Source organism: Pseudophryne corroboree, chromosome 3, assembly GCF_028390025.1.
Source record: "Pseudophryne corroboree isolate aPseCor3 chromosome 3, aPseCor3.hap2, whole genome shotgun sequence".
Taxonomy (NCBI): Eukaryota; Metazoa; Chordata; class Amphibia; order Anura; family Myobatrachidae; genus Pseudophryne; species Pseudophryne corroboree.
This window is the reverse complement of record NC_086446.1, coordinates 452,710,469-452,727,861: the sequence shown is the minus strand read 5'-3', so window position 1 is coordinate 452,727,861 and position 17,393 is coordinate 452,710,469. Positions and strand designations below refer to the sequence as shown.

At 48.2% G+C, this 17,393-nt stretch overlaps 1 protein-coding gene across 2 annotated transcripts in view; it reads right to left on the bottom strand.

Annotated features, from left to right (window-relative positions):
* Positions 1 to 17,393, bottom strand: part of WBP2 (WW domain binding protein 2) — a 116,429-nt gene that overhangs the window by 57,646 nt on the left and 41,390 nt on the right. For both annotated transcript variants that reach the window (XM_063960574.1, XM_063960573.1), the window contains exon 2: positions 10,822 to 10,930. In XM_063960574.1, the coding sequence (XP_063816644.1) occupies positions 10,822 to 10,923 (102 nt within the window). In that variant the 5' untranslated portion in view covers positions 10,924 to 10,930. The remainder of the gene's footprint in view (positions 1 to 10,821; positions 10,931 to 17,393) is intronic.

Genomic DNA, 17,393 nt, shown 5'->3' with positions numbered 1-17,393 from the left:
GAAGAGAGAGAGAGAGAGAGAGAGAGAGAGAGAAATGGCTCACAATAACATCAAGACAATATGATTGCGGAGAAACACTTACGCACAAGGGGAAACGATCGCATGCGCCTCGATATCCAGCTCCCGATTATCAGCAATGAGAACCGTTGAAGAGAGAGTGTACTGGATACGGTTGGCCTGCCTATTTATGCCCCACACACAATACAATTCAATGGTCCCTACAATCTCATTGTTCATTGGACACAGGAATTCGGCTTCGCATTATAACAAAAGGTCATAGGTTGATTCATACAGGTGGGCTGTGACTGTTTCCAACTGTCCAGGTGGGTGGGATACTGGGGTTCCCGCCGCATGACTAAGTAAGAACAAATAATAGTAAATGGACATAAACTTCTTATGTCCATAACTATTCGCACGAGCGATTAATCCGCTCCAAACCAACACCGAAATATTGCTATTTAAATACTCTTCCGATGGGTACCAAACACTACTGTATGACCCCTGTTAGACCCTTCGTACAATACAAAGAGGGATCTCTCTGTTCAGGAACATGCTATGTTAACTAAACTTTCAGTATCTATCAAAGGGACCATGATCTACAAAATACATTATTAGTGAAAATATGTAACGAATGAGTCGCACGCTACGATTACATAAACTCTACCGTAAATACGCATACCGTGCGCCTGCGGGTGCCCGCGACTGTGAGTATGTGCACGTACGGGAGAGCGTACGCATGCGCAGCGCGGACCAGTATGAGGTGCAAATATGGCAGTGTGTGTAGAGATATTTTTCTGACTTTGACACTACCGTGGGTGATGATTCCCACCATAACCTGTCCTGTGAGGGGAAAGGATACGCCATAACAATTCTCTTAGGAATCTGCAGTCTTTTGTCTGGAGTTTCCCAAGCTTTTTCAAATAGAGCGTTCAGCTCATGGAATGGGGGAAATGTTACCTCAGGTTTCTTCCCCTTAAACATACAGACCCGTGTGGCAGGGACAGAAGGGTCCTCTGTGATATGTAATACATCTTTTATTGCAATAATCATGTACTGAATACTCTTGGCCACCCTTGGGTGTAACCGAGCGTCATCATAGTCGACACTGGAGTCGGAATCCGTGTCGGTATCAGTGTCTGCTATCTGGGTAAAAGGACGTTTCTGGGACCCTGATGGGTTCTGTGACACATTAATATCCATGGATTGTCTCCATGCCTGGTTCTGGGACTCAGATTTGTCCAACCTTTTATGTAATAAAGCCACACTTGCATTCAAAACATTCCACATGTCTACCCAATCAGCAGTCGGCGGTGCCGACGGAGTCACTATTACATTCTGCTCCGCATCCTCTCTGGAAGAGCCTTCCCCCTCAGACATGTCGACACACACGTACTGACACCCCCACACACACTGGGATATAGGGGACAGACCCACAATAAGGTCCTTTAGAGAGACAGAGAGGGAGTCTGCCAGCTCACACCCAGCGCCACTGCGGTCTGAAATATTAATAATGTCCCAGACCTGTAAGCGCTTTTTGTATCACACTAGCACCAAATTAATGTGCCCCCCCCCCTTGTTTTGCACTCTGTTACTTGTATACAGCGGTGAAGAGAGTCCGGGAGCAGCGTCTCTGCAGCAAGCTGTGGAGAAAATGGCGCTGATTAGAGCTGAGGGACTAAGCTCCGCCCCCTCGATGGCGCGCTTCGGTCCCGCTAATTTTTATACTGGCGGGGGTCTGTATATACTGCCCATGCAGTATCTATGTGTGCCAGTGCACTTTTATGAGGTAATCATTGCTGCCCAGGGCGCCCGACCTGCGCCCTGCACCCTTGCTGTGCTTTGTGTGTGTGTGTGTGGGAGCAATGGCGCGCAGCGCTACCGCTGCGCGGTACCTCACGAAGGTCTGAAGTCTTCTGCCGCCTTTGAAGTCTTCTTGCTTCTCATGCTCACCCGGCTTCTATCTTCCGGCTCTGTGAGGAGGACTGCGGCGCGGCTCTGAGACGAACAGCTAGGCGTACCAAGTGTTCCGACCCTCTGGAGCTAATGGTGCCCAGTAGCCTAAGAAGCAGAGCCTATCAGTGAAGTAGGTCTGCTTCTCTCTCCTCAGTCCCACGAAGCAGGGAGCCTGTTGCCAGCAGTGCTCCCTGAAAATAAAAAACCTAACAAAGTCTTTTTCCAGAGAAACTCAGTAGAGATCCCCTAGTGTGCAACCAGTCTCCTCTGGGCACAGAATCTAACTGAGGTCTGCAGGAGGGGCATAGAGGGAGGAGCCAGTTCACGCCCATTAAAAGGACTTAAAGTGCCCATGTCTCCTGCAGAGCCCGTCTATACCCCATGGTCCTTACGGAGTCCCCAGTATCCTTTAGGACGTAAGAGAAATGAACATTGGTTAAAAAAAAAAAAAATTTCTTTGAGCAGCTTGGACTGTTTATAAAGTGAAAGGTTATCATCTGAGAGGGTTGTGGAGTTAAGTATGAAAAGCTGAAGTCATGGCATTATGTCATTAAATATAAATGTATTGCTTCATGGTTTTTTTCCCCAGAAATGGATATAATAATTCACCTACAGTATGTACGACTGCATTAGAAGTAGAGACGTGCAGGTTCGGATTTACTCAGATCTCCAAACGGCATTTTATTGGCTCTCTGATGTCACGTGTTTTGGATAGCCAATAAGAAATATCCGGATAAATCTGAACTTGTTAATTTTAAGCGTTAAGAACCGAGTAAATCCGAACCCGCACATATCTAGATAGAACTCTCCCAAAAGAGGACTGTGTTGTACCAGTTTTCTATGTTGTGATTTAAATATTCAGTCCAAGCAGCATTTGAAAATGTCTTAATGTAATTAGAGTTAGAAAAGTATGAGGGAAACCACCACTGGCCCTCATTCCGAGTTGTTCGCTTGCAAGCTGCTTTTAGCAGCATTGCACACGCTAAGCCGCCGCCTACTGGGAGTGAATCTTAGCTTATCAAAATTGCGAACGAAAGGTTCTCAAAATTGCGAATAGAAATTTCTTTGCAGTTTCTGAGTAGCTCGAGACTTACTCTTCCAGTGCGATCAGTTTAGTGCTTGTCGTTCCTGGTTTGACGTCACATACACACCCAGCGTTCGCCCAGACACTCCTCCGTTTCTCCAGCATCTCCCGCGTTTTTCCCAGAAAATAAGAATTTACTTACCAATAATTCTATTTCTCGGAGTCCGTAGTGGATGCTGGGGTTCCTGAAAGGACCATGGGGAATAGCGGCTCCGCAGGAGACAGGGCACAAAAGTAAAGCTTTCCGATCAGGTGGTGTGCACTGGCTCCTCCCCCTATGACCCTCCTCCAAGCCAGTTAGGTACTGTGCCCGGACGAGCGTACACAATAAGGGAGGAATTTTGAATCCCGGGTAAGACTCATACCAGCCACACCAATCACACCGTACAACTTGTGATCTAAACCCAGTTAACAGTATGATAACAGCGGAGCCTCTGAAAAGATGGCTCACAACAATAACCCGATTTTTGTAACTATGTACAAGTATTGCAGATAATCCGCACTTGGGATGGGCGCCCAGCATCCACTACGGACTCCGAGAAATAGAATTATCGGTAAGTAAATTCTTATTTTCTCTATCGTCCTAGTGGATGCTGGGGTTCCTGAAAGGACCATGGGGATTATACCAAAGCTCCCAAACGGGCGGGAGAGTGCGGATGACTCTGCAGCACCGAATGAGAGAACTCCAGGTCCTCCTTAGCCAGGGTATCAAATTTGTAGAATTTAGCAAACGTGTTTGCCCCTGACCAAGTAGCTGCTCGGCAAAGTTGTAAAGCCGAGACCCCTCGGGCAGCCGCCCAAGATGAGCCCACCTTCCTTGTGGAATGGGCATTTACATATTTTGGCTGTGGCAGGCCTGCCACAGAATGTGCAAGCTGAATTGTATTACACATCCAACTAGCAATAGTCTGCTTAGAAGCAAGAGCACCCAGTTTGTTGGGTGCATACAGGATAACAGCAAGTCAGTTTTCCTGACTCCAGCCGTCCTGGAACATATTTTCAGGGCCCTGACAACATCTAGCAACTTGGAGTCCTCCAAGTCCCTAGTAGGTGCAAGGCACCACAATAAGCTGGTTCAGGTGAAACACTGACACCACCTTAGGGAGAGAACTGGGGACGCGTCCGCAGCTCTGCCCTGTCCGAATGGACAAACAGATATGGGCTTTTTTGAGAAAAAGCCACCAATTTGACACTCGCCTGGTCCAGGCCAGGGCCAAGAGCATGGTCACTTTTCATGTGAGATGCTTCAAATCCACAGATTTGACTGGTTTTAAACCAATGTGATTTGAGGAATCCCAGAACTACGTTGAGATCCCACAGTGCCACTGGAGGCACAAAAGGGGGTTGTATATGCAATACTCCCTTGACAAACTTCTGGACTTCAGGAACTGAAGCCAATTCTTTCTGGAAGAAAATCGACAGGGCCGAAATTTGAACCTTAATGGACCCCAATTTGAGGCCCATAGACACTTCCTGTTTGCAGGAAATGCAGGAAACGACCGAGTTGAAATTTCTTTGTGGGGCCTTCCTGGCCTCACACCACGCAACATATTTTCGCCACATGTGGTGATAATGTTGTGCGGTCACCTCCTTTCTGGCTTTGACCAGGGTAGGAATGACCTCTTCCGGAATGCCTTTTTCCCTTAGGATCCGGCTTTCCACCGCCATGCCGACAAACGCAGCCGCGGTAAGTCTTGGAACAGACATGGTACTTGCTGAAGCAAGTCCCTTCTTAGCGGCAGAGGCCATAAGACCTCTGTAAGCATCTCTTGAAGTTCCGGGTACCAAGTCCTTCTTGGCCAATCCGGAGCCATGAGTATAGTTCTTACTCCTCTACGTCTTATAATTCTCAGCACCTTAGGTATGAGAAGCAGAGGAGGGAACACATACACCGACTGGTACACCCACGGTGTTACCAGAACGTCCACAGCTATTGCCTGAGGGTCTCTTGACCTGGCGCAATACCTGTCCCGTTTTTTGTTCAGACGGGACGCCATCATGTCCACCTTTGGTATTTCCCAACGGTTTACAATCATGTGGAAAAAACTTCCCGATGAAGTTTCCACTCTCCCGGGTGGAGGTCGTGCCTGCTGAGGAAGTCTGCTTCCCAGTTTCCATTCCCGGGATGAAACACTGCTGACAGTGCTATCACATGATTTTCCGCCCAGCGAAAAGTCCTTGCAGTTTTTGCCATTGCCCTCCTGCTTCTTGTGTCGCCCTGTCTGTTTACGTGGGCGACTGCCGTGATGTTTTTCCCACTGGATCAATACCGGCTGACCTTGAAGCAGAGGTCTTGCTAAGCTTAGAGCATTATAAATTTACCCTTAGCTCCAGTATATTTATGTGGAGAATAGTCTCCAGACTTGATCACACTCCCTGGAAATTTTTTCCTTGTGTGACTGCTCCCCAGCCTCTCGGGCTGGGCTCCGTGGTCACCAGCATCCAATCCTGAATGCCGAATCTGCGGCCCTCTAGAAGATGAGCACTCTATAACCACCACAGGAGAGACACCCTTGTCCTTGGATATAGGGTTATCCGCTGATGCATCTGAAGATGCGATCCGGACCATTTGTCCAGCAGATCCCACTGAAAAGTTCTTGCGTGAAATCTGCCGAATGGAATTGCTTCGTAGGAAGCCACCATTTTTACCAGGACCCTTGTGCAATGATGCACTGTTTTTAGGAGGTTCCTGACTAGCTCGGATAACTCCCTGGCTTTCTCTTCCGGGAGAAACACCTTTTTCTGGACTGTGTCCAGAATCCTCCCTAGGCACAGCAGACGTGTCGTCGGGATCAGCTGCGATTTTGGAATATTTAGAATCCACCCGTGCTGTTGTAGCAGTATCCTAGATAGTGCTACTCCGACCTCCAACTGTTCCCTGGACTATGCCCTTATCAGGAGATCGTCCAAGTAAGGGATAATTAAGACGCCTTTTCTTCGAAAAAGAATCATCATTTCGGCCATTACCTTGGTAAAGACCCGGGGTGCCGTGGACAATCCAAACGGCAGCGTCTGAAACTGATAGTGACAGTTCTGCACCACGAACCTGAGGTACCCTTAGTGAGAAGGGCAAATTTGGGACATAGAGGTAAGCATCCCTGATGTCCCGGGACACTATATAGTCCCCTTCTTCCTGGTTCGTTATCACTGCTCTGAGTGACTCCATCTTGATTTGAACCTTTGTAAGTGTTCAAAAATTTTTTTAGAATAAGTCTCACCTAGCCTTCTGGCTTCAGTACCACAATATAGTGTGGAATAATACCCCTTTTCTTGTAGTAGGAGGGGTAATTTAATTATCACCTGCTGGGAATACAGCTTGTGAATTTTTTCCCATACTGCCTCCTTGGTCGGAGGGAGACCTTGGTAAAGCAGACTTTAGGAGCCTGCGAAGGGGAAACGTTCCAATCTGTACCCCTGGGATACTACTTGTAGGATCCAGGGGTCCTGTACGGTCTCAGCGCCATGCTGAGAACTTGTCAGAAGCGGTGGAACGCTTCTGTTCCTGGGAATGGGCTGCCTGCTGCAGTCTTCTTCCCTTTCCTCTATCCCTGGGCAGATATGATCTTATAGGGACGAAAGGACTGAGGCTGAAAAGACGGTGTCTTTTTCTGCAGAGATGTGACCTAGGGTAAAAACGGTGGATTTTCCAGCAGTTGCCGTGGCCACCAGGTCCGATGGACCGACCCCAAATAACTCCTCTTCCTTTATACGGCAATACACCTTTGTGCCGTTTGGAATCTGCATCACCTGACCACTGTCGTGTCCATAACATCTTCTGGCAGTTATGGACATCGCATTTACTCTTGATGCCAGAGTGCAAATATCCCTCTGTGCATCTCGCATATATAGAAATGCATCCTTTAAATGCTCTATAGTCAATAAAATACTGTCCCTGTCAAGGGTATCAATATTTTTAGTCAGGGAATCCGACCAAGCCACCCCAGCTCTGCACATCCAGGCTGAAGCGATCGCTGGTCGCAGTATAACACCAGTATGTGTGTATATACTTTTTATGATATTTTCCAGCCTCCTGTCAGCTGGTCCTTGAGGACGGCCCTATCTATAGACGGTACCGCCACTTGTTTTGATAAGCGTGTGAGCGCCTTATCCACCCTAAGGGGTGTTTCCCAACGCGCCCTAACTTCTGGCGGGAAAGGGTATACCGCCCATAATTTTCTATCGGGGGGAACCCACGCATCATCACACACTTTATTTAATTTATCTGATTCAGGAAAAACTATGGTAGTTTTTTCACATCCCACATAATACCCTCTTTTGTGGTACTTGTAGTATCAGAAATATGTAACCCCTCCTTCATTGCCTTTAACGTGTGGCCCTAATAAGGAATACGTTTGTTTATTCACCGTCGACACTGGATTCAGTGTCCCTGTCTGTGTCTGTGTCGACCGACTAAAGTAAACGGGCGTTTTAAAAGCCCCTGACGGTGTTTTTGAGACGTCTGGACCGGTACTATTGTTTGTCGGCCGTCTCATGTCGTCAACCGACCTTGCAGCGTGTTGACATTATCACGTAATTCCCTAAATAAGCCATCCATTCCGGTGTCGACTCCCTAGAGAGTGACATCACCATTACAGGCAATTGCTCCGCCTCCTCACCAACATCGTCCTCCTACATGTCGACACACACGTACCGACACACAGCACACACACAGGGAATGCTCTGATAGAGGACAGGACCCACTAGCCCTTTGGAGAGACAGAGGGAGAGTTTGCCAGCACACACCAAAAACGCTATAATTATATAGGGACAACCTTATATAAGTGTTTTCCCTTATAGCATCTTTTTTATATATTTCTAACGCCAAATTAGTGCCCCCCCCCTCTCTGTTTTAACCCTGTTTCTGTAGTGCAGTGCAGGGGAGAGTCTGGGAGCCTTCCCTCCAGCCTTTCTGTGAGGGAAAATGGCGCTGTGTGCTGAGGAGATAGGCCCCGCCCCTTTTTCGGCGGCCTCGTCTCCCGCTCTTAACGGATTCTGGCAGGGGTTAAAAATCTCCATATAGCCTCCGGAGGCTATATGTGAGGTATTTTTAGCCAAAATAGGTATTCATTTGCCTCCCAGGGCGCCCCCCTCCCAGCGCCCTGCACCCTCAGTGACTGCCGTGTGAAGTGTGCTGAGAGGAAAATGGCGCACAGCTGCAGTGCTGTGCGCTACCTTTAGAAGACTGAGGAGTCTTCTGCCGCCGATTCTGGACCTCTTCTTACTTCAGCATCTGCAAGGGGGCCGGCGGCAAGGCTCCGGTGACCATCCAGGCTGTACCTGTGATCGTCCCTCTGGAGCTGATGTCCAGTAGCCAAGAAGCCAATCCATCCTGCACGCAGGTGAGTTCACTTCTTCTCCCCTAAGTCCCTCGTTGCAGTGATCCTGTTGCCAGCAGGACTCACTGTAAAATAAAAAACCTAAGCTAAACTTTTCTAAGCAGCTCTTTAGGAGAGCCACCTAGATTGCACCCTTCTCGGCCGGGCACAAAAATCTAACTGGCTTGGAGGAGGGTCATAGGGGGAGGAGCCAGTGCACACCACCTGATCGGAAAGCTTTACTTTTGTGCCCTGTCTCCTGCGGAGCCGCTATTCCCCATGGTCCTTTCAGGAACCCCAGCATCCACTAGGACGATAGAGAAACGGTAGTGTTTTTTCACACACACCCATAAAACGGCCAGTTTCCGCCCAGAAACACCCACTTCCTGTCAATCACATTACGATCACCAGAACGAAGAAAAAACCTTGTAATGCCGTGAGTAAAATACCTAACTGCATAGCAAATTTACTTGGCGCAGTCGCAGTGCGAACATTGCGCATGCGCAGTTAGCGGAAAATCGCTGCGATACGAAGAAAATTACCGAGCGAACAACTCGGAATGACCACCATTGACAATAAACAGAATGTGCTGATGTAGGATAGAGGGACAGAGATATCGGGGAATGATCAGAGATCAGAATTCAAACTGTTTAATTGATCAGGAGGATGGTCAGATAAAAGAAGGTAGTCAATGCACGAGAAGGAACAGTGTACTGCTAAGTAAAATGTGAAGGATGGTCTGTAGTAATCCTACAGAACATAGGGTCCAGGGGCCTGTGAGGTGATGGTTAGAAAAAAATATAAGAATATATTTCCAGTGATAGGAGCCAAAGTTTATTGGAGTGGGAGACTTAACAACTAATAAGTCAGCTACAGCATTTAACTCGCCACCCATAATATTTCTGTGATCTCTTTGCGCCAAAAGTTGTGTAATTTGAAAAAAAGGTGCTGTGTCAGTGTTTGTGGCATAAATGTTCACTAGAATATAACCAGACTGAAAAATATCACCTTCAAGATAATAGATTTTCCATTCAGATGTTGATCGATTATAGGACAGAAGATGATGAAAGGGAATGGCCATACCTCAGGACTTTGCGCAGTATATAAGAATCAATCCAAGGGGATTTAAGGGTGGAAGAGGCAGAGAAAACCCAGTGCGTCTCCTGCAGGAATACGACATCAAGTTGAAAGCCTTTAGATTAGGGTTTTCCAACGACAAGGCACACTAACAGTCCAGGTTTTAGAGATAACCTTGCATAAGCATAGGTGGCTTATTTAGGTATCACAGTTATTTTGATTTAACCATCTGCGCTCACGCATGGATATTACTAAAACCTGCACTGTTAGTGTGCCTTGAGGAGCGAGGTTGGGTAATCCTGCTTTAGATGAATCCGGTGGCTATCAGAGGAAGGAATATCAGACTGAGAGAACAGCATGGCTATTCAGGATCATAACCAGAAAGTTGTGGGCCTCATAGCAACATTTTGAAGGTGGTCCTGTCCCAGAGTTTCTAGAGAGACACCTCTCCGCAGTTGTTTTACCCACAGTAGTGTTCTAGCTTATTTTCTGAACCATAGAAGTCCCTTAGTTAATGGTATGCCCCATAGTAGTGCCCTAGTTTATTTTCTGGACCAAAGTAGTGCCTTAGCTCACGTTATGTCACATTGTAGGGCTGCCAGTAACATTATACCACACAGTACCCTCAATTCACATTATGATATACAGTGTCTCCAGTTCATATTATGTCACATTACAGTGTTCACAGTTCATATTATGTAACATTATAATGCTCTCCAGGTCATTGTATACCACATTACAATAAGCAGGTCCAGGGGATGTGATATGCATTCCCTGCGCTGAGAATGCCGGCGGTCATAAGACGTCCCGCTGGTCATTATGCTGACAGGTAGTATGTAAGTATACTACCCTCATCTCCTACCCCCTTACCCTCCCTATCTGATGCTTAACCCTAACCCTCCACAGCCTAACCTTAACCGCCCTACTTTAGTGCCTAAACCTAACCCCCCCCCTAGTGCCTAAACCTAATGCCCTGCAGCCGCCCCCTAACCCTAAGGCATACTTATGATCAGGATGCAGGCAGTCGGTATTCCAGAGTTGGCATTGAGAGCGATATTGAGATTACATCCCGGTCCAGGGGCATACTCAGAGCCCTTGTAAAATGGGAATGCAAACAGTCATGTGCACTCTGCGTCCCCATTTTCTATGTGTACAGTGTGGAATGCACCAATCTACCCCATTATCTAGATGGTAATAATTGCATTGCTATTTACATCCATGTACAATTATATATTAACGCACAGAACAATAAGTAAATAATTTTAGTGCTGTATTCCAATATTTTACAGCATTCAGAAATGATCTATATAGATACTGTATTACTTAATAATGTAAAATGTAATTGTGTCACTGGCCACCATCTGCAAATAAGTCATAACCGTATGCTCTTACTCTGTACGGGGTTAGTATGACTCTGCCTTTCTTGGTCCCTCGAAAGACATCTGGTGTGTTCTCCATGTCGCTAAATGTAACCTCCACATGTTCATAGGACATCAAAACACTGAAAGAAACCAGGGAACAGCTATGTTACATGCCACAGAGCTAAAGGCATCCATACATCATTGGCCCCATTTCCCCATTTTCAGTTAGGATCGGCAAATTGTGATTTTTAAATTCAATTAGAAGTTGCAGTACCCGTGGTGAAGTTGTGCGACTTTTCTAGAGAAAGCTAACTAGGAAAAGTGCATGAAAAAATAAGATTTTACTCACCGGTAAATCTATTTCTCTTAGTCCGTAGTGGATGCTGGGTACTCCGTAAGGACCATGGGGAATAGACGGGCTCCGCAGGAGACTGGGCACTCTAAAAGAAAGATTAGGTACTATCTGGTGTGCACTGGCTCCTCCCTCTATGCCCCTCCTCCAGACCTCAGTTAGGGAAACTGTGCCCGGAAGAGCTGACATTACAAGGAAAGGATTTGGAATCCAGGGTAAGACTCATACCAGCCACACCAATCACACCGTACAACTCGTGATAACTATACCCAGTTAACAGTATGAACAACAACTGAGCCTCATTAAACTGATGGCTCAGAACAAAAAACCCTATAGTTAAGCAATAACTATATACAAGTATTGCAGAATTCCGCACTTGGGACGGGCTCCCAGCATCCACTACGGACTACGAGAAATAGATTTACCGGTGAGTAAAATCTTATTTTCTCCGACGTCCTAGTGGATGCTGGGTACTCCGTAAGGACCATGGGGATTATACCAAAGCTCCCAAACGGGCGGGAGAGTGCGGATGACTCTGCAGCACCGAATGAGCAAACTCAAGGTCCTCCTCAGCCAGGGTATCAAACTTGTAGAATTTTGCAAACGTGTTTGATCCCGACCAGGTAGCAGCTCGGCAAAGTTGTAAAGCCGAGACGCCTCGGGCAGCCGCCCAAGAAGAGCCCACCTTCCTCGTGGAATGGGCTTTGACTGATTTAGGATGCGGCAGTCCAGCCGCAGAATGTGCAAGCTGAATCGTGCTACAGATCCAGCGAGCAATAGTCTGCTTTGAAGCAGGAGCACCCAGCTTGTTGTGTGCATGCAGGATAAACAGCGAGTCAGTTTTTCTGACTCTAGCCGTCCTGGAAACATAGATTTTCAGGGCCCGGACTACATCCAGCAACTTGGAAGCCTCCAAGTCCCGAGTAGCCGCAGGCACCACAATAGGTTGGTTCAAATGAAACGCTGATACCACCTTAGGGAGAAATTGGGGACGAGTCCTCAATTCTGCCCTGTCCATATGGAAGATCAGATAGGGGCTTTTACATGACAAAGCCGCCAATTCTGACACACGCCTAGCCGAAGCCAAGGCCAAAAGCATGACCACTTTCCACGTGAGATATTTCAACTCCACGGTCTGAAGTGGCTCAAACCAATGTGATTTTAGGAAATCCAATACAACGTTGAGATCCCAAGGTGCCACTGGAGGCACAAAAGGGGGCTGAATATGCAGCACTCCCTTAACAAACGTCTGAACTTCAGGCAGTGAAGCCAGTTCTTTTTGAAAGAAAATAGACAGGGCCGAAATCTGGACTTTAATGGATCCCAATTTTAGGCCCATAGTCACTCCTGACTGTAGGAAGTGCAGAAATCGACCCAGCTGAAATTCTTCTGTTGGGGCCTTCATAGCCTCACACCAAGCAACATATTTTCGCCATATGCGGTGATAATGTTTTGCTGTCACATCCTTCCTAGCTTTTATCAGCGTAGGAATGACTTCAACCGGAATGCCCTTTTCCATCAGGATCCGGCAATCAACCGCCATGCCGTCAAACGCAGCCGCGGTAAGTCTTGGAACAGACAGGACCCCTGCTGTAGCAGGTCCTGTCGGAGCGGCAGAGGCCATGGGTCCTCTGAGATCATTTCTTGTAGTTCTGGGTACCAAGTCCTTCTTGGCCAATCCGGAACGATGAGTATAGTTCTTACTCCTCTCTTTCTTATTATCCTCAGTACCTTTGGTCTGAGAGGAAGAGGAGGGAACACATAAACCGACTGGTACACCCACGGTGTCACTAGAGCGTCCACAGCTATCGCCTGAGGGTCCCTTGACCTGGCGCAATATCTTTTTAGCTTTTTGTTGAGGCGGGACGCCATCATGTCCACCTGTGGCCTTACCCAACGATTTACAATCAGCTGGAAGACTTCAGGATGAAGTCCCCACTCTCCCGGGTGGAGGTCGTGCCTGCTGAGGAAGTTTGCTTCCCAGTTGTCCACTCCCGGAATGAACACTGCTGACAGTGCTATCACGTGATTTTCCGCCCATCGGAGAATCCTTGTGGCTTCTGCCATCGCCATCCTGCTTCTTGTGCCACCCTGTCGGTTGACATGGGCGACCGCCGTGATGTTGTCTGACTGAATCAGCACCGGCTGGTTTTGAAGCAGGGGTTTTGCCTGACTTAGGGCATTGTAAATGGCCCTTAGTTCCAGAATATTTATGTGCAGGGAAGCCTCCTGACTCGACCATTGTCCTTGGAAGTTTCTTCCCTGAGTGACTGCCCCCCAACCTCGGAGGCTTGCATCCATGGTCACCAGGATCCAGTCCTGTATGCCGAATCTGCGGCCCTCGAGAAGATGAGCACTCTGCAGCCACCACAGCAGAGACACCCTGGCCCTCGGGGACAGGGTGATCAGCCGATGCATCTGAAGATGCGATCCGGACCACTTGTCTAACAGATCCCACTGAAAGATCCTTGCATGGAACCTGCCGAAGGGAATTGCTTCGTAAGAAGCTACCATCTTTCCCAGGACTCGCGTGCAGTGATGCACCGACACCTGTTTTGGTTTCAGGAGGTCTCTGACCAGAGATGACAACTCCTTGGCCTTCTCCTCCGGGAGAAACACCTTCTTCTGTTCTGTGTCCAGAATCATACCCAGAAACAGCAGACGCGTCGTAGGAACCAGCTGCGACTTTGGGATATTCAGAATCCAGCCGTGCTGTTGTAGCACTTCCTGAGACAGTGCTACTCCGACCAACAACTGCTCCATGGACCTCGCCTTTATAAGGAGATCGTCCAAGTACGGGATAATTATAACTCCCTTCTTTCGAAGGAGTATCATCATTTCGGCCATTACTTTGGTAAATACCCTCGGTGCCATGGACAGACCAAACGGCAACGTCTGGAATTGGTAATGGCAGTCCTGTACCACAAAACGGAGGTACACCTGGTGAGGTGGGTAAATGGGGACATGTAGGTAAGCATCCTTGATGTCCAGTGATACCATGTAATCCCCCTCTTCCAGGCTTGCAATAACCGCCCTGAGCGATTCCATTTTGAACTTGAACTTCCTTATATAAGTGTTCAAGGATTTCAAATTTAGAATGGGTCTCACCGAACCGTCTGGTTTCGGTACCACAAACATTGTGGAATAGTAACCCCGTCCCTGTTGAAGGAGGGGAACTTTGATTATCACCTGCTGGAGGTACAGCTTGTGAATTGCCGCCAGTACTACCTCCCTGTCCTGGGGAGTAGCTGGCAAGGCTGATTTGAGGTAACGGCGAGGGGGAGACGTCTCGAACTCCAGCTTGTATCCCTGAGATACCACTTGTAGAACCCAGAGATCCACCTGTGAGCGAACCCACTGGTCGCTGAAGTTCTGGAGACGGGCCCCCACCGCACCTGGCTCCACATGTGGAGCCCCAGCGTCATGCGGTGGACTTAGTGGAAGCAGGGGAGGATTTTTGTTCCTGGGAACTGGCTGTATGGTGCAGTTTTTTCCCTCTACCCCTGCCTCTGGGCAGAAAGGACGCGCCTCTAACCCGCTTGCCTTTCTGAGGCTGAAAGGACTGTACTTCATAATACGGTGCTTTCTTAGGCTGTGAGGGAACCTGAGGTAAAAAAGTCGACTTCCCAGCTGTAGCTGTGGATACGAGGTCCGAAAGACCGTCCCCAAACAATTCCTCACCCTTATAAGGCAAAATTTCCATGTGCCTTTTAGAATCAGCATCACCTGTCCACTGCCGAGTCCATAATACTCTCCGGGCAGAAATGGACATTGCATTAATTCTAGATGCCAGCCGGCAAATGTCCCTCTGTGCATCTCTCATATATAAGACTACGTCTTTAATATGCTCTATGGTTAGCAATATAGTGTCCCTGTCAAGGGAATCAATGTTATCAGACAGGGAATCAGACCACGCTGCTGCAGCACTACACATCCATGCTGAAGCAATAGCAGGTCTCAGTATAGTACCTGAGTGTGTATATACAGACTTCAGGATAGCCTCCTGCTTTCTATCTGCAGGCTCCTTTAAGGCGGCCGTATCCTGAGAAGGCAGTGCCACCTTTTTTGATAAGCGTGTGAGCGCCTTGTCCACCTTAGGGGATGTCTCCCAGCGTAACCTATCCGTTGGCGGGAAAGGGTACGCCATTAGTAACCGCTTAGAAATTACTAGTTTCTTATCTGGGGAACCCCACGCTTCTTCACACAATTCATTTAACTCATCAGAGGGGGGAAAAGTCACTGGCTGCTTTTTCTCCCCAAACATAATACCCTTTTTTGTGGTAACCGGGTTAATGTCAGAAATGTGCAACACATTTTTCATTGCCGTAATCATGCATCGGATGGCCCTAGTGGATTGTATATTTGTCTCATCCTCGTCGACACTGGAGTCAGACTCCGTGTCGACATCTGTGTCTGCCATCTGAGGTAGCGGGCGTTTTTGAGCCCCTGGCGGCTTCTGAGATGCCTGGGCAGGCGCGGGCTGAGATGCCGGCTGTCCCAAAGCTGCGTCATTGAACCTTTTATGCAAGGAGTTGATACTGTCGGTTAATACCTTCCACATATCCATCCACTCAGGTGTCGGCCCCGCAGGGGGCGACATCACACTTATCGGCACCTGCTCCGCCTCCACGTAAGCGTCCTTATCAAACATGTCGACACAGCCGTACCGACACACCGCACACACACACAGGGAATCCTCTGACTGAGGACAGGACCCCACAAAGTCCTTTGGGGAGACAGAGAAAGAGTATGCCAGCACACACCAGAGCGCTATATAACAGAGGGATATACACTATACACAAGTGAATTTTCCCCCTATAGCTGCTTATATCACAATTTGCGCCTAAATTTATGTGCCCCCCCTCTCTTTTTTACCCTTTCTGTAGTTGTATACTGCAGGGGAGAGCCTGGGGAGCGTCCTTCCAGCGGAGCTGTGAAGAGAAAATGGCGCTGGCTGTGCTGAGGAAGATAGCCCCGCCCCTTCAGCGGCGGGCTTCTCCCGCTTTTTATAATATTAATGGCGGGGGTATTTGCATATATACAGTGTTATACACTGTATTATGTGCTGTTTTGTGCCAAAAGGTATATTAATTGCAGCCCAGGGCGCCCCCCCCAGCGCCCTGCACCCACCAGTGACCGGAGCGTGTGGTGTGCTGTGGGAGCAATGGCGCACAGCTGCAGTGCTGTGCGCTACCTTAATGAAGACCGGAGTCTTCAGCCGCCGATTTTCTCCGGTTTCTTCCGTCTTCTGGCTCTGCAAGGGGGACGGCGGCGCGGCTCTGGGAACGGACGATCGAGGTCGGGCCCTGTGTTCGATCCCTCTGGAGCTAATGGTGTCCAGTAGCCTAGAAGCACAAGCTAGCTGCAAGCAGGTAGGTTTACTTCTCTCCCCTAAGTCCCACGTAGCAGTGAGTCTGTTGCCAGCAGATCTCACTGAAAATAAAAAACCTAACAAATAATAAGAATTTACTTACCGATAATTCTATTTCTCGGAGTCCGTAGTGGATGCTGGGGTTCCTGAAAGGACCATGGGGAATAGCGGCTCCGCAGGAGACAGGGCACAAAAGTAAAGCTTTCCGATCAGGTGGTGTGCACTGGCTCCTCCCCCTATGACCCTCCTCCAGACTCCAGTTAGATACTGTGCCCGGACGAGCGTACACAATAAGGGAGGAATTTTGAATCCCGGGTAAGACTCATACCAGCCACACCAATCACACTGTACAACCTGTGATCTGAACCCAGTTAACAGTATGATAACAGGGGAGCCTCTGAAAAGATGGCTCACAATAACACTAACCCGATTTAGTTAGCAATAACTATGTACAAGTATTGCAGATAATCCGCACTTGGGATGGGCGCCCAGCATCCACTACGGACTCCGAGAAATAGAATTATCGGTAAGTAAATTCTTATTTTCTCTATCGTCCTAGTGGATGCTGGGGTTCCTGAAAGGACCATGGGGATTATACCAAAGCTCCCAAACGGGCGGGAGAGTGCGGATGACTCTGCAGCACCGAATGAGAGAACTCCAGGTCCTCTTTTTCCAGGGTATCAAATTTGTAGAATTTTACAAACGTGTTCTCCCCTGACCACGTAGCTGCTCGGCAGAGTTGTAATGCCGAGACCCCTCGGGCAGCCGCCCAAGATGAGCCCACCTTCCTTGTGGAATGGGCATTTACATATTTTTTGCTGTGGCAAGCCTGCCACAGAATGTGCAAGCTGAATTGTACTACAAATCCAACGAGCAATAG